The sequence below is a fragment of the Anoplopoma fimbria genome, chromosome 17, assembly GCF_027596085.1.
Source record: "Anoplopoma fimbria isolate UVic2021 breed Golden Eagle Sablefish chromosome 17, Afim_UVic_2022, whole genome shotgun sequence".
Lineage (NCBI taxonomy): Eukaryota > Metazoa > Chordata > Actinopteri > Perciformes > Anoplopomatidae > Anoplopoma > Anoplopoma fimbria.
Genome location: NC_072465.1, coordinates 4,186,344 through 4,206,589, shown reverse-complemented (window position 1 = coordinate 4,206,589; position 20,246 = coordinate 4,186,344). Strand labels below are relative to the sequence as shown.

The 20,246-nt window shown below is 40.4% G+C and overlaps 1 protein-coding gene across 1 annotated transcript in view; it reads right to left on the bottom strand.

The window, feature by feature from the left end:
* cast (calpastatin) overlaps positions 1 to 20,246 on the bottom strand; it is a 30,013-nt gene that overhangs the window by 1,113 nt on the left and 8,654 nt on the right. The window contains 34 exon segments of the mRNA XM_054616114.1: positions 69 to 180; positions 420 to 449; positions 900 to 986; positions 1,446 to 1,532; positions 1,534 to 1,596; positions 1,696 to 1,740; positions 2,258 to 2,350; positions 2,467 to 2,571; positions 2,665 to 2,769; positions 3,092 to 3,205; positions 3,427 to 3,543; positions 3,854 to 3,958; positions 4,163 to 4,246; positions 4,426 to 4,536; positions 4,951 to 5,064; positions 5,179 to 5,295; positions 5,447 to 5,551; positions 5,691 to 5,783; positions 6,449 to 6,565; positions 6,671 to 6,763; positions 6,881 to 6,997; positions 7,166 to 7,270; positions 7,392 to 7,535; positions 7,614 to 7,685; positions 7,921 to 8,007; positions 8,837 to 8,875; positions 9,442 to 9,522; positions 9,636 to 9,728; positions 9,813 to 9,857; positions 10,149 to 10,286; positions 10,794 to 10,907; positions 11,596 to 11,706; positions 12,070 to 12,201; positions 14,217 to 14,285. Of these exon segments, the coding sequence (XP_054472089.1) occupies positions 82 to 180; positions 420 to 449; positions 900 to 986; positions 1,446 to 1,532; positions 1,534 to 1,596; positions 1,696 to 1,740; positions 2,258 to 2,350; positions 2,467 to 2,571; positions 2,665 to 2,769; positions 3,092 to 3,205; positions 3,427 to 3,543; positions 3,854 to 3,958; positions 4,163 to 4,246; positions 4,426 to 4,536; positions 4,951 to 5,064; positions 5,179 to 5,295; positions 5,447 to 5,551; positions 5,691 to 5,783; positions 6,449 to 6,565; positions 6,671 to 6,763; positions 6,881 to 6,997; positions 7,166 to 7,270; positions 7,392 to 7,535; positions 7,614 to 7,685; positions 7,921 to 8,007; positions 8,837 to 8,875; positions 9,442 to 9,522; positions 9,636 to 9,728; positions 9,813 to 9,857; positions 10,149 to 10,286; positions 10,794 to 10,907; positions 11,596 to 11,706; positions 12,070 to 12,201; positions 14,217 to 14,285 (3,231 nt within the window). The 3' untranslated portion in view covers positions 69 to 81.

Sequence of the window (20,246 nt, the reverse complement as noted above, 5' to 3'; positions counted from 1 at the left end):
CATCATCATCATCATGTTTAGCTTATCTTTTTAAATCAGGTAAAATTGGGCAAAAGATGAGAACAAACCTAACCAGAGGCTCTAGCTCCTGCCTCCCTTCTTTGTAGATTTTGGCACAACGTCTGAGCTTAGCTGAGCTGGTAGCTGCTCAGTGGCAGATGGCTCCTCTGCATGTTGTTTCTGAAATACACGATTTAAATATAAAAAATATAGAAAGGAAAAGAAGAAGCAGCACCTTTGCATGGCATAATATTACAGATTTAATGTAATCATTTGGGGGAATTACCATCAGCCAAAGCAGAGAATTCATAACATGCATATTGGTATTTGTTTTTAATTTGATTCAATTATAAGTGCACAGATTCATTAAGTCCATTTACAACCAAATTCTTGTCTTCATGCAGCGGGCAGTGGCTTACTTTAGACTTTGACTTTGACTTGCTCTTGCCCTGTAACAAAGTTGACACCTTGGTTAGGCTCAACAACTCCTCATTGCTCCATGAGAGGTGACCACGGATACAGTAAATGCTAGTAAACAACCTGTAGAGGGCGCCATTGACAATAAAAACTACAAGTCTGTAACATCTGTGCTTATGAACTGCCAATAGTCATAAGCAGAGAATTAAAGCGCAACATTTACATTTGGTTCTTCCGTTTTTTTAAGATAATCTTCATTTTAGAGCATCTGAAGATTGACAGGAAAGGGGGGAGAGGGGGGATGACATGCAGCGAAGGAATCAAACTCAGGCCGCTGCCAAGGACTCAGTCTACATGGGGTGTACACTTTACCGGGTGAGCTAGATCTCGCCCCTTTTATTACTCTTTCATTTTTACTGTATTAGTAATGTCATCCAATGGAGTTATCTTACGTCCTGATCTCGCACAGATCTTCTATTTACCTTTGGTTTGTCTGTCTTAGATTTGAACTCTGGGGTGTCTGGGAGCAGAGTGCCAGCCAGGGAATCCAGAACAGGACCAGCCATTGGCTAGGAAAGAATAAAGAATACATAAATGATAAACATTTAAAATATGATTAGCTCATAATGCATGCATGTACTGAACTAATACAACTGTTCAAGTAGAATCTAAAACAATTCAGAATAAAGATCCCGGCAATGCTTGTTTTCTCCACCTGTTTCACGTATGAAAAATGAAGGAACTAAAACAGATTATTCCTTTTTTGTCCTGTTCTTAAGTCAGAATCACAGGAGAGAAATAATTTAGAACATACTATCACAACGTGTTTTTTCTCTCTTGCCTCTCAGGTCTTCCGTAGAATAGCAAAGGTAGAACTTAAATGTTAACTGTGGCTCATAAAGTGTGAGCCAGTAAGCTAGCAAGCACAGAACCTGTCTCACTTAAATGACATATGACAATATTAGTTTCATCTGTGCTTTTCTCACTATGACATGTTGAAATGTGTTGCAGTTTATTTTCTGTGCTACCTTCAGGGGCTCTGAGTCCAGCACAGGAGGTTCCAGCTTTGTTGTGACAGCAGATGATGCAGCGGGTGCAGCGGGCGGGTGCAGCAGGCTTGGGAGCAGCAGAGAAGTCACTGGACAGCAGGTCCAAGGCTGTTTTATCATCCATAGTCTTCTACGGAAAGACAGCAAACCAAATGATCTGCATGGTGTACATGGACAGTGTACTGTATACTAATTCTGCCATATTCTGTGAGTGTGAGTGCATTTTTACCTCCTTGGGTGCTGCAGCTGCTTTTGCCTTCGCTTCTGCCATTTTCTTTAAAATTAAAATGATTAACATTAGACACACAGTTAGATTACTACTACTTACAAGCATGTCCTGTGCATTCAAATCAACACCCTCATACAGTGTATTTGCCCAGGATTAAAAAGACTCAGCATAGCTTCAATCACATATAGAACAATGTCTACTTCCTTTGTTATATCTTCCATTCCATTAGTTTTTACTGTTCTTCGTAAACAGAATATAGGAACCATTATATTGGTATGACAGCAGCTGTTTACCAAAACTTAAATTGTCGATTAAGAAGACTGGCTATCAGCTCTTTGAGGTTGTATGTAGATGAAAAGTCAGGGGAGCACAAAATTCATCCGGAAAAAACAAATGTTTGCCAAATATCTTGGCAAACCATCAGGCTGTTTTTGTAGATATAATAGTCTCGTACAAAGTGGACTGACCACTTTGGTCAGCAAAAATGTTTTTATTGGTTTAAATATGAACCCACCAGCAGGACCGAAAACAGTAACAGAAAGAGTAAGAAGAGATTTATTACCTTAAGGTCTTCCTCTGTGGGTCGATACTCTGGTGGCAGTGAGTCATCTCTCTCCCCCATTTTAATCAGCCTCTCTTCAACAACCTTTTTCTCCTGCAACAACAATACAAATCAGGACAGTTGAAGTGAGACTGGCAGCCTTCTTCTCTGAGCACAAATTGAAAATATTCTCTGGCATGCTGGATATTCTCTTGAAGCAGGCTGGCTACCTTGACAAGGTCTTTGGCGGGAGGTGGTGCGGGCTGAGGGGTGGGTGCAATATCCTTCAAGGTGTCTGACAGAGCATCCAGGGCACTGCCTGCTCCAGTGGACAGCTGAGAGCACAAACGCAGACAAAAAAAAGGTACTGATGTAACTGCAGGGTTTTAGAGAGGCTAAAAAGGCTCCAGTTGTTCTTGTGCATTTACCTCTGGGGCAGTGTTCGTGGGAGCACAAGCGGACTTCACTGTCGGTGCGGCAGAGGAGGAAACAAAGTCTCCCGCCAAGGCATCCAGAGCCAAGTCTGCAGAGGACTGAGGGAGTGACAGAATGAAGTGTATAAAATACCTGCAGGACCCTACATTTTAAAACTTTTCAATTGCAAAAAAGTATCTGTGCATCACAATGTATTATTTAGGGCTGCAGTAAACAGCGCTAGATCCACAATGTACCTGCTGGATGCAGCTTCATTTAACGTACAGACACAATAGTGGAATCAATCTTCTCGTCAAACTGACCACCCAAAATCCCTACTGTTTCTGTACATATTTCATCATTTCATCTGCTGGAATGATTCATCTGTTCATCATCCTGCAGATTTTGGCTACAGGTACCAGTAACACAACCACAGTGTACCTGTGCAGGAGGAGCAGAGGGGCAGATAACAGGAGCCTGGACAGCAGGAGCTGATGAAGATGTCATGAAGCCTCCAGACAAAAAGTCCAGAGCGTCACCAGTAGCCATGGTAGGCTGGAGAAAGAAGGGAGAATGAAGAGAAATGACAGCACATGTAAAAAAAAAAAAAGAAATGATGAAGATGGAACTACATATGGTTTTGATCTTGAATTAAACAACCACTTAATCTAAATTTCAATTAGACAACAAAAGACATCTACCTGTACCTTGATCATCGTGCTCTGATAATAAAAAGCAGACTTTATTGCTTTTAAGTGAATGTGTTGCAGTCTCACCTCAGGTTTAGGAGCAGGCAGTTTTTTGAGATCTTCCTCCTTAAACCTGTAATCTGGATGAATTGTGTCATCTCTCTCTCCAACGAACACACCCTTCTCCTTTTTGTGTTTGTCCTCCTATAAAAAGAAAAAAAAAAAACATTACCTTGTTGAAACATTGTTTACTACTAGTTTGTATGCCTTTTTGAGTCCAGTCTGCTCCCTTATAAACACAAAAAAAGAAGGGCATTGTGCCAGCATGCTTCTCTACAATAATCTGATCGGTCTTTATTGTAATTTCTTTGTTTTGTTTATTTCTTATATACCAAATTCATCAATTACATATATTTGTAACATTGATTTCATAACACATAAGGGAACAAAATGTTGAAGACAAAACCAAACAACAATGTGTGATTGGTGAGTGAGCAGTCTGTGTGTCCCATACCATGACGATGTCCTCAGGTCTGAGTTTGGGGAGTTCAGGTTTTGGTTTGTCTTCTGGCAACGTGTCAACAAGAGCACTGAGAGCATCCAGAGACATAGCGTCACCCTGAGGAGAGAACAGGACAGGAAGTATATAACATAACTGTGATGGTGTTGATGGTAAGTGAATTAAGCAGAAAGATGAGACAAGGCAAGAGGGGGTAAGATAACCACTTTGCTTTACTATTTATGCAGTTTTAACGAGAATAAAAAAATATAGTAGACAATGTGGCATTTCCAAAAGAAAAAGTAATTTCATATCCTCAATTACCGTATCAGTCTTTGGTTTTGATTGTTGTGGTTGTCCACAGAGGACATCAGCTGTGTTGGGCTGCTCCCGAGGACAAACCGTTTTCTGAAGGAACACAAGGACATACAGTGGGACATGTAGATTTAAAAAAAGAGACATGGGAGAATGCACAGACAGGCATGCACAGCTGAAAATACTAAATCATTTCCATTTATTCTAATAACTCAGTAAAGAGACACACACTATGGAAGGACCCATTTTTTCACACACACCAGTAGTTTTACCTCTGGTGTCTTCTTGGTAGGAGGGGCAGGTGCCTGAACTGCAGAAGCTTTAGTTGGAGCAACAAAGTCTCCAGAAAGTAGATCCAGAGCTGACAAATCCTCTACTTTGGTCTAAAAAAAGTAAAAAAAAATGAATCTAATATAATAATTAAAATAATAGTTAAGACATTTGAGGTATTTTTGGGGGGAGTTAGATGAGAGGATCAATACCACACTCACTCAGTGGGGTAAATATCAAGTTGGAAAAGGGTTAGCTTAGCTTAGCATAAAGACTAGAAACATGAGGTGTCATCTAGCCTGGCTATGTCCAAAATGTGTTGTTTTTAAACTTCGGTACTTTTGGACAGAGTCAGGAAAACGGTTTCCCCAGTTCCATTCTTGATGCTAAGCTAACCGGCTGCTGGATGCAGATTCAATTAACGTACAGACACAATAGTGGAATCACTCTTCTCGTCAAACTGACCACCCAAAATCCCTACTGTTTCTGTACATATTTCATCATTTCATTTTCAAACCACAGTGTACCTGTGCAGGAGGAGCAGAGGGGCAGATAACAGGAGTCTGGACAACAGGAGCTGATGAAGACGTCATGAAGCCTCCAGACAAAAAGTCCAGAGCGTCACCAGTAGCCATGGTAGGCTGGAGAAAGAGGGGAGGAAAGAGACTGTTTACTTCACTTGTGCATCATTTGTAAGAGCAAAACCCCCTTAAAAATAATCTAAAGAGCCTCGTATTCATTTGTCCCAGTCTTGCCTCAGGTTTTGGAGCGGGCAGTTCTTTGAGTTTGTCCTCTTTGAACCTGTATTCTGGAGGAATTGAGTCCTCTCTCTCTCCTACAAGCACGCCCTTCTCCTTCTTGTGTTTGTCCTCCTATGAAAAAGGAAAAGAAGATAAAACAATAGTGCCAGGTGAGTCTTTCAGTAAGGAGCTGACACACTAATGTAACCATTATGCCATCAGCAGAAGGCTTTCTGAGATCAAAAGCTGTGAACTCTGTGCATGTGAGTGTTTGCGCTCCTACCGAGACGATGTCCTCAGGTCTGAGTTTGGGGAGTTCGGGTTTTGGTTTGTCTTCTGGCAACGTGTCAACAAGAGCGCTGAGAGCATCCAGAGACATGGAGTCACCCTGGGGAGAGAATAAGAGATTGTTCTCCGCTGATCTGTCATACATTCATAATTTTACTATTCAAAAAAAGGCAATGTGGAGAAACAAGAGAGGAAGAGAAAAGCAGGGGGGAAAACTCTGTAAATGTCCTGTATCTCACCTGTATCTCGTCCTTTCCTGGAGCAGTTTTCTCTGTTTGGAGTTTCTTACCAGCAGGAGAACTGTGACATACAGCCAAAGAGGGCTCTGCTTTCTACACCAGACAACAGAGATAACATACAACGTTATATTAATGGCTATATGTGTAGCTGGATGGGCACAACATTCTGTAACAAACATTCATGGTTCCCGGACAATCTCTTGACTTTTCCATTATCAGGTCAAAATTGTAATGTATCCAATACGTTGGTTCATGGATACTGAATACTAATGTCATTATCAGCCTCGCTGTACTTTGTGCTTAATTAGCAAATGGTAGCATGCTAGCATGCTTAACTAGGATAGTGAATATGCGTGGTAAACATTAACCATATATCTGCTTAATATCAGCGTGTTGTCGTTGTTATTGTGAGCAGGATGTTAGCATTTGGCTCCATAGCCGCCATGTCAAAGTACAACATGAAGTACAGCCTCACAGAGCCGATAGCATGGCTGTAGACTCTTATTTGCTTTTTGCAAATCTGCCTCCTGCTTTATTGCTAGCAGTTTCTGTCCCCACCTGGATTACTTTGATACTTTTGAAAAAATCACAATGTGCCAAGATCTTAAGTCATAAGAAACATATTCTTTTTGTAGGATGTCCAAATGAATTTAAAAATCCAATCCATGATATCAACTTATATTCTCAATGTAAAAAGTGTATCAACATTAGACAAGCCAAGAGACGCTTGCAGGAGAGGAGATGTGAGCTTGCTGTACCGTGACGGTCAGGAAATCAAGTCCAGCCTCCAGAGAGAAATCATCAGAGACTTTGTCCATCTTGGCTTTTTTATCAGCAGGAGGGCACACAGCCACAGGAGGAACTGCAGGGGCTTTCTACAACAACCAACAGAGACAACATTTGAAGAGATAATAACCATATGTGTGTGCAATATACATACGATTTTATCTGTTGTTACCAGTAACAGATCTACAGTGTACCTTTGGAGGAGGAGCCTGGACAGCAGGCGCCGCTGCAGAGGTCATGAAGCCTCCAGACAAAAAGTCCAGAGCCTCACCAGTACCCAAGGTAGGCTGCAGAAAGAGGCCACAGGAGAGATAAATATGTATCATATATCATTGTCTTGTTGTTACTGCATTTATATTACAGTGATTATTAAGGCCCTTAAAGCAAATTTGTCCCAGGCTCACCTCAGGTTTTGGAGCAGGCAGTTTTTTCAGTTCTTCCTCATTAAACCTGTATTCTGGAGGAAGTGTGTCATCCCTCTCTCCCACGAACACACCCTTTTCCTTCTTGTGTTTGTCCTCCTACGAAAAAGGAAAAGAGGAGGGAAATTGACTTTTTCTGGTGCAGTTACTGAATACATTCAGTAATGGTTTCTGGATGGAGATGAAATTGTGTCTTGACTGGGCTGTCTACTAGAAAGGCCATCAAAGGCTTTCAAGATAAGACAGTGCGTTTGCTTGAGCTCCTACCGAGACAATGTCCTCAGGTCTGAGTTTGGGAAGTTCAGGTTTTGGTTTGTCTTCTGGCAACGTGTCAACAAGAGCACTGAGAGCGTCCAGAGACATGGAGTCACCCTGAGGAGAGTACAGGACAAAAAGTAAAAAAATGACTAATCTGTCACATATTGTTTAACTACATAATTAAAAAGAGGACGAGGACATGGGTACAAAGTATGTAGTCCACTTCATCTCCTACCCCATCAGTCTTAGGTTTGGTGTCCACTTTGGTATCCAGTCCAGAATTCAGAGAGAAACCACTTGAGACTTTCTCCATCTTGGCTTTTTTATCAGCTGGAGGACACACAGCAACTGGGGAAACTTCTGCAGGGGTTTGAGATTTCTGCACAAGAGACACGACATTAGAAAATGAAATGCTAAATTCCTTTAGTCAGATACTTCAAAGTTTGTTTTACTTTACCTTTACAGGAGGTGGAGCAAAGTTAGTAGGGCCAGCTGATGAGGCACTGACACTGTCAACACATTCCTTTTTCTTCATATTTCATAAAGAAAAACACCAGATGGGAATTTGTTAGACTACTAAAAAAGCACAAAACTATGCCTTTAATTTCACAGTTGAACGTATGTGTATATTCAGGGCGCATTCTCTCTACAACAGACATGCCTAACTGGGAATTATAAGTATGGACTTTTTTCAAAAGAGTTCAATGGGTGCAATGGTGGAGGATGGGCTAGTAGGTGAGTGCTACATGCTTGAAGACTCTAACCTCTTGCTTCTTGGGTGCAGCCGGAACAGTTGAAGTCATGAATCCAGCTGAAAGAGACTCCAGGGCATCGCCGGTGCTCATTGGTTTCTGTGATGAAAAACAGCACACATCACCACCAGATTAAAACACAATATCTCAGAGATCAGATTTTTATTTTTTATAATAATGTGATTAATTTAGGAAGAATTACTTTAAATTATATTCCATAACAGCCAAATGATTCTCCACTAGAGGGCATGCTTTGCTAAGTCACAGCAAACAAAAGTGCAAAATAATGCAAACCAGACTGTATGTACCAACAATGAAGGGAAAGTACAGACACACCCTTCACATTCCATGGAGAAAAAGAATCCCAAATAAACTCCGTGAAAATATAATTTTGACACATAAAAACTCAAAAACGCCCTCACACTCAAAAACATGATAAACATCCAAACTGAAAACACACATCTGTGTGAAAACAGATCATGAAACACAAATCTAAAGAAGCTTCTTACATGACGACAAAGTGGGAGTAAGCTATGATGCAAATGTGGGTGTGTGGAGGATGAGTATATAGTAACCTATGTGGTAACCTACAAATGGGTGGATAGCAAAGTAGATGTATATGTGTGAGTCCGCGGGTGTGTGCCTATGCTGTTGTGCGTGTTTGGGTTTGGTCAGACAAGAGCCAACGAGCTTGAATAGAGATGGTGGGTGCTGTACTCTTTGCTCAGACAACACCCGCCAGTGTAATTCAACATTCCCCACTCTAGAGGAACCAGGAGATCATTCATAGGAAACTTCCTGAGTGTGTGTGTAATTGGAGTCTATGCTAATTTTTCTGAAAATGGGTGGTCAGAGAGCTTAAAGAGAAAATAAGCATAATGCAGGAGGTTGTGACCCTAATGAATGCGAGTTGTAAAGGTGCACTTACAGGAACGTCCTTGGGTTTAACATCTGCAGGAACCGGAGGCTAAAAAAAAAAAAGATTCATTTTAAGTTGGAAGAGAAATAAGATTAAATGCTGAAGTAATTTAGGGAGTCAACAAATACTGCCCTCAATGCTGAGGTCACACAAATTCCCCCCCAAAATAACGACCTCTCATTTTCCTCTAGTGGTATCTGGCCATGCAGATAATTTTATATTCTTTAAACAATATTTGTGCCAATATGATACATGAGTTTCTATGATCAACTTAAACTAAATAAAACAATGCAAATTTAATAAATAAAATAGAAATTTGATTTAAAGCTGGAAGTATATTTAGTAAAAGACTAAAAATAAACTAGATTATGTAACAGGCTACTGACCTCAGCTTTTGGTACTTTATGTCAGTCATTTTTTCAGGGAGCAAAAACGTACAAAATGTGACACATTACTTCCCCATTACTCCTCTGTTTCGATAGGAACTACTTCCCAATAGTCCCTGAAAAAAACATGTTGACAGTGAGGTCTGTCAATGGAACAAAAAACACACTCCGGTGGCGGTTGACAAAGCTAATTAGTAAAGAAGGGATTAAGAGAAGGTGTGAACTAACCATATCCTCAAATCTGTATCCTGGAGGCAGCGTGCTGTCTCTTTCTCCACACTTTTGACCCTTCTCAGAGGTGATGTTAAGCTGTGATACATGCAACACACAGTTACCCACAGCAGATTCATGCTGCAGCTCAGCGCAATCACTTATCTGCTCAGTTTAAATACAGACACACATGTGTGCACGCTGTGCCGTACCTCTTGGACCTCTGGCCCCGTGTATAAAGGCTGTTGGGGTACAAGACTATCAGCTGACGGCAGTATGCTGGCGAGGGCATCGAATGGATCCACCTGCGCATGCAACACAACTCAGCACACTGGAGAAAGCAACATGCTTTTTCAAAGCAAACTCATAATGCTTCAGTAAGTATTTACCTCTTTGGCTCCTTTAGCTGCAGCAGGAGGAACCTCCACCTGAACCTGCGACACAGATCCAGTATCAGTACACAGACCTCGACAACATTGTTATTGTGGTAGGGTTTGCAGTAAGTGTGATTGTGATAATGCTCAAGAAACTGCACTACTTGATTGCAAATTCATCAATGTGCCCCTGGCCAAACCTCACTTTTTCCAGCACAGTAGTGGTCTGTTAAGTCAGAGTCACAATGACAATATCCAATCCAACATATCCATTAATATTCTACAGCCAGGAAATACACCAGATAAAAGTAGAAGACAGCCTCCACCCTTAATGGTTTCAAGATTGTCTACCTTTGTTTGTGTCGGTTTAGCTTCTGTCTTCCCCTGCACAGACACGTTTCCAGCCGCAGCCGTGGCAACCGCTTTTGTTGTTTTAGCAGGGTCAACTTTATGCACATCAGCTTTGACTGTTTTGGTAGCAGTGGCACTCTAAAATACAATTTGATTATTTTATAGGCACTGTACATCAAGTCTAGTAAAATTACAGATCTGCTGTTCATGCGCACATTATCAGTAATATACCCAAAGAAACTCCAGTAGAGACAATCCTCCACCAATTTGAGAACAGACATTTGTTAGAAGTTGTGGAATGAAACTAGAGAGAGATGACAGACCAAGAAACTGTAGGCCCCTCCTCTGCAAGTGTGGTGTTGCAAGTGTGCACCATTTGCAAATACAATAACAAGCGTAGGAATGCTAAACAAAGGGCTGCAGATTAAAGAACCACCAGTCCTTTATACTTCCCTACTGGTCACCACCAAAGTCGAAAAGAGTCTCCCAAAGCGAGCAATGTCCAAAGGAAGAGTCTGAGGTATCGAAAGTAAAAGAAAAAGACTCCGAGACACAAAGTAGATGTTGCAGAAAGAAAGCCACGGAAAGTACCCCTGGAGGGAGTCATCATAAAGAGTGTGAGAAGCCTGTAGCAGTCGAGTCTACCTTGGCTGTGCCTTTGGGTGACTCTTTAGGTTTGGTCACAGCAGTGGTCGCTGCGATGCCAGCAGCAGGAGAAGGAACTGTGGCTGAGGCTTTGACTTGGGAGACAGCAGCAGTCTACAAACATGTAGCCAAATAGTTACTCAAAAGCACAAGTATGAGAGATTCACAGCCCTTCTAAATCCAGTAAACATATTGACAAGAGATGTGGACAATATCTTAACAGTGTTGGTGACAACAGAGCAGGAGAAAATGTACAATGACCTCTGGTCAGATCTGCCACTGTAGTCCAACTACAGCAAGAAGACACGTTTTGATTGTGTCTACTGAGACTAATCTGACCATTGATCAGTGTGATCGGTTGAATTAGTCTGCTTTTTCATTGTCTAACCCAGTGAAAATAAAATGGTATATTTTACAGTACTGCTGACCTTTTTCCAAACGCTCTTAAGTGATTTTCTGCCTCCCAGGCAGCTCATAAATTTTCTTGAGTTGTGTTATGGCAATGCAGCAAGCAAAGGATGTTTGGTGTGTTCTGGAAGCTCTCACACTGAATCTAAATACGTGATAATCAGCTGCTTAGCAAAGTATTCACCAGCTATGCAATTAGAAAATGTAATCTAAAAACTTCAAATATATCCAAAAGAGAAATACTGTAACAATAAGCAATATGACGAGCAAACATGGGTGCATGCGTGCAGCTCGGTTGGTAGAAAATCAATCAAAATGTCAGTAAAATGATCAGCAGTACTGTGTATAAAAAAGAAAAGCGTGAGCAGCGCTTTCGACATGAGGACACCATTACCTTTGACATCTCTTTAGGACCGCCCCTCGCCCCAGCTGATGTCATGTCAACAAAGGTCGACCCAGCTGACGACATGTCAATAACAGTAGCACCTGTCGGCGTAGTGTTAGTCTACAAACCAAGGAGCACGTGTTAGAAGAAAGTCATGAGAAAGATATGCAGCTCCATAGTCTGCAACGAGCATTCATCCAAAGCGTGATGTCATGAAAGTTCATTAATGTGATACAGCAAGTGTTGAGCTTCTGAAAGTTCAGGCTTTTTGGGTGGCTGAGCCAGAGAAACGCCGCATACAGAGGTTGTACAAAATGTTTGGCAAAGATGAAAAGAAGATGAAGCCAGTGAAGATGAGAGGGCGAGCTGCGTCAAGATGAGCACACGCTCAGAGTGTGGAAGGAAGCTGTGGTTTAGGTTGCATCCCACCAAACAGCCAAGAGTCCCCTTTAACTTATATTTAGGCATCCAAGGTCTGTCTACCTCTGGTTTGGCTTTTCCTGCTTTCCCAATTGAAGCACTTCCTCCTGCTGTGACGCCACTTTGTGTGGCTCCGCCTGCTGCTGTAGTACCCACCCCAGGCTTTGTAGCCATGGCGGATCCTGATGATGTTTTCTGCAACGCACCAGGTAAGGAAAAGTTGATTATCTACCTCTACTTCAACTCATTTGAAGCTTAATATGTTTGTTTGTGGCAGTTGTTAATGTATTTTACTGTTTCATAACTAAATTAAATCATTTTTTAAAGGGGCGTTCCAAAGATTTTGCACACAAATGTCAGTTTATTTGCACTACTCAGCCTGTGATAACAGAATTATAATGTCCACTGCACAGCTGTTGGGAGCTAAGAAAATGACCATGATGTCATCATAATGCCAGGAGCTTGTACACTACAAATTCATAACTCAAAGTCGTGTTAGAAGCTAGGGTCTTTGGGTTTGAGATAGGTGGGTGTTTGCAGGAAGTGAAGGAAGGAAATGTAGGATCTAGTGGTTTTGGAGCTTGACTTCTTGCTTTTCAGCAACAAGGAAGAGCTCTGATACTTTGACTTTTAACTTCCTGTCCACATCGGGAAGTGGGAATGAGTCTTGTGTGTGTTATTTGACATTTGCTGCTCGTGACCACCATGCGCCTATTTTTTGCCAATATCTGACCAAAATAAATTGAAGTCTATGTTTCTATACTATACATTATATACTGGGTTTTTTTTCCTGTGTAAGTTTTGACCAATTTGGTGTTGCAATAAACAGGTTAATGACATGTCATGAGCAAACGACATGAATTATAATTTGGAAGATTTTTTACCAAGTTGCTGGTGTATGATTTATTATATTTAATGATAAATAACAATTCAGTAAATGTATATGTATGTTTTTGGTTTTACAAAGTTAGGAAAGCAATGGTTAAGTGTAGCCTGATGTTGCCTTACACATTAAACAATGATCCCAGTCACTTCCACATAGTGGGAGCACATAGCTAATTGGTTAGACACTGGTATTGGATGGCCAGTTATTGCTATCAGGACTGAAAAAGTCAGAATGGTGGATCTCTTTAATGTACATTACACTGCTACCACTGATAAATGAGCAACTGTACCCCACTCTGTCAAAGTCAACCGAGTGGTATAAAAAGGGACACCAAGGTCAGCTGCTAACAAGAGTCACTTAAAGCTAAAGGATAATGACTGATACAAGCTGAGTCTATAAATAACAATGTCTCACATATTACTATTTTGAATACTGTTGCAGCCCCTTTCTGCACGCGGCCACTTTCAAAGTTAAAATATCCCACCAAAGCCCTTCCCTAGAAGCCAGGGAACCCAAAATAGAGGAGGAAAAAAGCCCAGTTGTTGAAGGGTGAGCTCTCCTGTCAAAACACTGTCTGGCCTTAACAATGTTAAAGAGAATACTCAAAGGCAATTAGGCAATGGACTCAGTGAAAGCCCCGTGTTTTACAGCCACGATGACTTTGAAGGCATTGTTTCAAGACACAAACTGTTTTGTCCAGGTCACCCTGTTGTTGTCTCCTATGAACTGCAGTGGATTTATAAAATACAGCGTATACCTAATACTTTATAAAGTTTTCTAGCAAAAGACATCATGCTGATATTTTAAAAAGAACTCGGATCTTAAATGTATACTCAGTCATAAACAGTATACTTGCTTTATATTAAAACTTCCTGAGTTCTTGATGAACAAACAGGTAGATTACTTTAACATGTCCTTTAACTTATTACTCCAATCAACAACACATGAAACTGAACATGAGGGCAAAATCCCTTTGTTGCATTGTTTGATAGCAGCATTAAAGAGTTAAACGGGGTCCCACTGGGAAACTGGGTGTTACCTCTCGGACTTGAATGAAAGGAAAGGGAGCGTTTTGTTTTATGTGTTCTACTGCTCCGAGGACGCAGCTAAACATACTTCCTCACTCTACTTTAAACTAATAAAAACATGAAGCTGGGACAGGAAAGGAAGTCACCATACTACACATAGTCCAGATAATTCGCAGGTCAGAGGTCAGACAACAATCCATTGATTGAACAAAGGAAGTTGACAAATTTGTTTCTGCAGAGAGAGAAGCAGGGCAAGAAGAGGTTAAAGGGCATTAAAGAGGAGGAATGTCTGATACCTCGAACAGTGCAGGTTTCACAGTGGAGACCTGAGCTGCCGGTTTGGGTGTGGCCTGGCCAGGCTGCGACTGGAGAGAAGAAAAGACACAAACAGACAAACAGAGAGAAAGAGAAAAGTTATGCATGTGCAGTGAAAAAAATCATTCAATTAAACCATCAAAATCATTTCAAGATTCACACAGAGCAACGTCTCGTTTTCACAAGAGTCAACAGTTGTGGAAAAGCAAAATATTCCTTGCAAATAATTTGTGGATGGAGAAACAATGGTGAAACGCCTGTCATCACAGTTTCTGTATCCGTTTAAGAGAAGGACACGAAATCCCCACAAATGCAGCCATCGTACTGCAGTCAGAGGTGGTTGATTCAAGCTCTACATTCCAGACTAAAGGGTGGGACTGTTGACAGATGCGTTCACCTCACCAACTGACAACAGTGACGAAAAATAAGTAGGATTAATTAGTTGCTCTTCAGCCATCATCACAGTGTGAAATTAACACAGAGATAATTCACATCAGTCTTCAAGGAGACCCAACGATGACGGCCCATTGCTGGGCCAATCAAATGCAGATATTTCTCACACCAAATTGCACCAAACTTCCACATAGCAGCTAAGAAATGGTGTCAGTGATGCAGAGATGTTACATTTCCTCTTAATGAGGTTTGAGTTTCTGTAGCTGATGCTCTTTTCTGTTCAGTTATAATATAATTAAATTCATGCTGAAGATCCAGTTCATCTTACTGGCCTGGTCATCAATCTGCTTTTTACATAGAGAATATCAATATAAAGATTACCAGGAAACATATTATTAAGTTCTAAAATAAAAGACATATAAAAGTTTAGTTACTTTTCCTACTGTGAGTGTACTATGTTGTCCATTACCTTTCCCATTTTTTAGTTTAAAGAGTCATTCCGTGCATTATATAGTTTGCAATAATGCTTGTATTCACATTTTTTTAATAAATACACCACTGCTTTTTACACCTGTTAGTTGGAATATCAAAAAACACAAAGACAAATGTTTCTACTCTCTCTGGAGATGCTGTGCATGCTCTATTAGGAAATGTGTATTGGCTTATTTGACAATGATAATAACGTTTGACATTTACCGTGGACTAAGAGTTGTGTGTTTAACAATGAGCATAAAGATAAGCAACTCCCACTTGCACTTTTATTAGTTATGAAACAAGCAGTAGCAATAATGAAGTTAAATCCTAAACATATTACTCTCAAGTGTACTCTGCTCGGCAGGATAACTGATTCACTGCTGCTGGCTAGCTGAGAGCTACCAAACTAAATTTCGTTGTATCACTACAATGACAATAAAAACCTCTTGTGTCTCTTATGTATTATGAAGTAAATGTATTTTTTGATTTACAGAATTACACAAAGATTGCACTAAGTAAACTTTTAAAGCAGCCCTGCTTGCAGTTCAGTATTTCGCAGCCATGAATCAGTCTCCAGGTGGAGCCCAGTATGCTTCAGGGCCCAGCCCAGTTATTTCAGGTGAATATGAATAAACAGAGCCTCCACCCCACTGAACAGGTCAGAGCTACTGCAGTTAGTTTCACATCCAACCCAATGCATTGTGTAGTGTTGTATAATTGTTAAGCTAACCAAGCCAGTTAGTGAACATTACTCTGCTTTTCCATCTGTTCATGCGAATTATACAAGGTTGTGAGATCATTGGGATATCAGTCACTGCACTGTAAGACACCCTGTAACGTATAGTACATGCTACATCCTTGTGTGTGCTTGCTTATTATAAATGTATTATTTACAGTATTCTTGATAGGCGCCGTAGGGTCCTGTGATGAAAAACTATGTCTAGTAATAATCATTATCACATGTCTACAAACGCACCCGTGAGCCTCTGAGTGAGTTAACCTGTCGAGCCAGCTGTGCATCACGTTTAAACAGTGACACTGAGCTGACAGGATGGAGGGTAAAGCCAGGTTGCATGTATGTGAATGACTAGAGTGAGCGAATGGAAACGCAGATAAGCAACAAGAGGGAAGAGACACACAGAGACACAGAGAGACAGAGTGCATTGTGAATCACACCACTCTCAACCATCTGCAATCTGAGACCTCTAATTTTGAAATGATTGCAGCTCAGTCAGTGATTGCCTCACATGCTGGTGTTACAGTCACACAGATGAGGTCACAACCCAGCTCAGGGTTTGTGTTTCAACTCAGCTAAAGGGCAGTGTTGTGGCTCAAATGTTTCTTTAAACAAAAGATACATGTTTTCTTACCTTTAGAACTTATACAATGATGAATTTAGTTGCAGGACTGTGAAGACTACTAAGATTAAGCAAATAAATCATACACTTTTCTGTTTAGAACTAATTATTAATTAACAGATGTTTAGAAGGGTCGTTGAATGTTGTTTGGAGAGAGAATAAGGAGGAAGTGGCACAAAGGAGGAAGTGAGGTCACAAGCACCCAGGGAATCACCCTACCACAGGGGAAGTCATCTTTCTACTGTTACTGCAGGAAATGTTGATTGTTGCTAGGCTGCCCACCAAAGAAACTTTAATAACTGAAAAAAGGAAGCAGTTGTTGAGTTGAGCTGCATGCTGGGTGGTAAAGCATGATCCGTCAGATGTGTTTTGCAAGTTGAACTTGCACTTGAAACAGAAATCTACCAGCTAAGATATTTTCATTCAAAACTATAAAACTAATGTTAGAAATGTTTTGAATTGTGCTAAAGTTCCCTCATTGTAACACTGTGATCACAATAGCCCTGGCACTGGTGGTAACTCACTTGAATCTTGGTAACAGCACATTAGAGCTTAGGGAAGTTAAATTGGAGAAACCAGCAAGAGTATGCCAGATTTTAGAAATCCTCCAACCGTAAAAACACAGCCCATTGTTGACAACTCTTCTCAAAGGAAAGTATCTTGCAGCACCAACTCTGAACATCTCTAAATCTAGCAGTAGCCAAGTCAGCAACACTGACAGCCCCTCCCTTCAGGCCTCTCTCCAAAGACACTGCCCCAAAATGATCATTATGAATGTATGAATATAGATTACAAAAATGGTTATTGTATGTACTCAAAGCTGTCAATATAGCAGCTTGTAGTAGACTCTGCTAGCTTTCTATTGATTATATAAACATGTGTTTCTACAATAAGCCTTTTTATTGATTTCATTTGAAGCAATAGTGCAACATTTTAGGAAATGCTGCTTTCCTAATCTCTTTCTTGCTGAGAGTAGATGAGATGATTGATACCACTCTCATGTCTATTTGGTAAATATGAAGCCACAGCCGGTTCCCTTAGCTCAGCTTAAATAACTGAATTAGGGGGTAATAGCAGGGCTATCCTCGCTACAACATTGACATAATTTAAAGACACACTGAAAAAGTAATTTAATTTGATTAAAGGGATTGTGGCCACTGCAGTGTGTAACCTTTCTGTCTTAAACTGGGTTGTCTCGTCGGAAATAAACACATCTTGTCTCAGTGACCAAATGAATGACATCATAACTGTGCTCTATACTTTCCCTTACAGACATGCACATAATGGTAAAACCCAAAGCTCTCAAAGGACATATCCAAACTAAATGTGGAACTCACCACAAATTCTAAATGTGTCTGTTGAAATTAAAGGAAGTTGGACAATATTTGGTGACTAATTTGTCTTTAAGTCATATAAAGGCAGTCCATAAAGTACAAGAGCAAAACAATAGAGGCATGTGTTTATTTGGTGATCTCAAGGTAACGTGACAGTGCTTTTTGCTCTACGACCCCTCATACATATTCAATAATTCATGCTCACTTACTAATGGTCAGATCAAACATATGTTCTGCACAAATTAGCATCCACATTCATTTGCATTACCATCAGTGAGGAGCACTATGCAAACCATGCTTCGCCCCTTGAGGCTCGGTCTGACATCGAAAATTACACAAGTCACCCACCAGCCCTGCCTTCACTTTGTGTGACAGATGCAAGTTAACAAAGACAGGTTAGGCAGCACATGCAGTGAACCACCCAGATACTTATCCATCAGGCAAACAAACAGGCTGCTCATTTTATTCATGCTCCATTAAGGGATACAATGCACTGTATAACTGACAGGAGGGGCCCTACATAGCATGTTTACAAGATGGCTCCTGTTGTCAGTATTGGATTTTGATAAAAAATTATCAATAACTCATTAGCATGCCAAAAGGTGAGGCACTTAGTTCTCTTCCCTGGACTGAAATAAAAGGTCATATCCTCTTGCTGGCATTCTTAAATTAGGGCCTTTTCTCATAAGAACATTAATAGGCTACATTTATTCACATGGGTAACAGCAAGCAAAAACATCATATTTTGTAAGTTTTAGTTTAGTTTTTATTATCTACTCTTCGTCGATGAGTTTCAAGTGTATGTCTAAAGTTAAACTCTCTTAGCTCACCTGAGACCCACCCTAACGCTTAGCAAGCTTTCTGTCTGCTGTGACTCCAAACTGCAGCATTCTTACATTCCTCATGCAGACTGCTCTCTGCTTTTAGATAACATACTGTAAATCCACCAACACAATACAAACAGCATACATACAGCTTAAGCGGCTTTTAGCTAATGCCTTTCACATTATGTTATTGCTGCTCTGTATCAATATATTTTGGAGAGTTTTGGATTTTCCCGAAAAGCTGGAACATGTCACTAGAGGTTTCTGCCTATATCCTGAGGTGAATGAGTATCTATTGTGTGCTACACAGTAAAAAATGAACTCCATTTACTTATACGGAAAACAATCTTTCATTACTTTTTCACATCAACAGCTTCAAAGAGCAAAGGGTAAGTATCAGTTGCCAATGTAATACCTGGATTTAGGTATAGAACACAAAACGACTACCTTCATTTGAGGGGTTAAAAAGTGCTTTCCTAAAATAACTAAAGAAGCCAAAGTTCTATCATATGTAAAATTATGTATCAAAACATACCAGCACTTTGCATAAATAAAACACTTTGAATTAAATAAAGAAAAATTACATCACAGAATTAAACGACACAATACATATCTCCAATAAATCAATACATGTTACATGTACATGCCTGTACATACATGTACACATTTAGGTTTGTACCAGGAAAGTAATAAGGCCTTACCAATGAGGCCTAGTCATGCAGTAACTGCACTATCAAGATGTCCTGCTAGCCGTAGCGTTAGTTGGTGAATCAGATAAAATAAACATTATGTTTTTACGAAATGAAAAGGGGTCAAATTTTGTTGGTAATTATGTTAACAAATACCTTCTGACGTTTGAATTTAAAATCATTTAGCATTTATAATCATCATTAGCTCATCACAAAAACCAAAGAACCCACATTGTGGAATAGAAGCTAACCCAACGTAATATGTATAGTATTATGAGTCGTATGTGATTTAGATTTTTTTTATACAGGATTAATGCCGGACTTTTACCACACAGCAAAGACGGGGCCATACATGGGGTGGACAAAGTAACAGGAACACCTTACAATCCTGCAGCAAATACTACCTTATTGAGGCTATTACATTTTCGTTGACACTGTGACTATTAATTCAATACTGCAGATCGTGTTGTAACTATGTTACACATTATAATGAGATGTTGATTTTATTTTGTCCAGCCCTGTTCACAGACAAAATAAAGGTGTGCAGACGGTCATGTCACACGGCTGTACCTGGTAGAAATTTTGTCAGGGTACAAACACACACTCTGCTGTGAGGACAACACTGACAGATGTAGTTAGGAACAGGACACTGATATGACCATCATGGTCATTCTGGGAGAGATGTGGCAAGTGTGATTAAAATAGACACAAGACTTTAGAGCGTGGGTGATGACAGAAGGGTGCCATTTGGAAACCACAGCTCATTTCAAACTGGCATTCGTTGGGTTTGAAACATCATCTCAGACGGAAACTGCCGATGCGCTTGAGGTTTGCTGTATGAGTCCTTGTCCTCTTTTAGAAAAGTGCAATGTCGGCACATAAGATCAACTATAGCCCATCCTGGACCTGCTCTCTGCATGACGCACATAACTCACAATG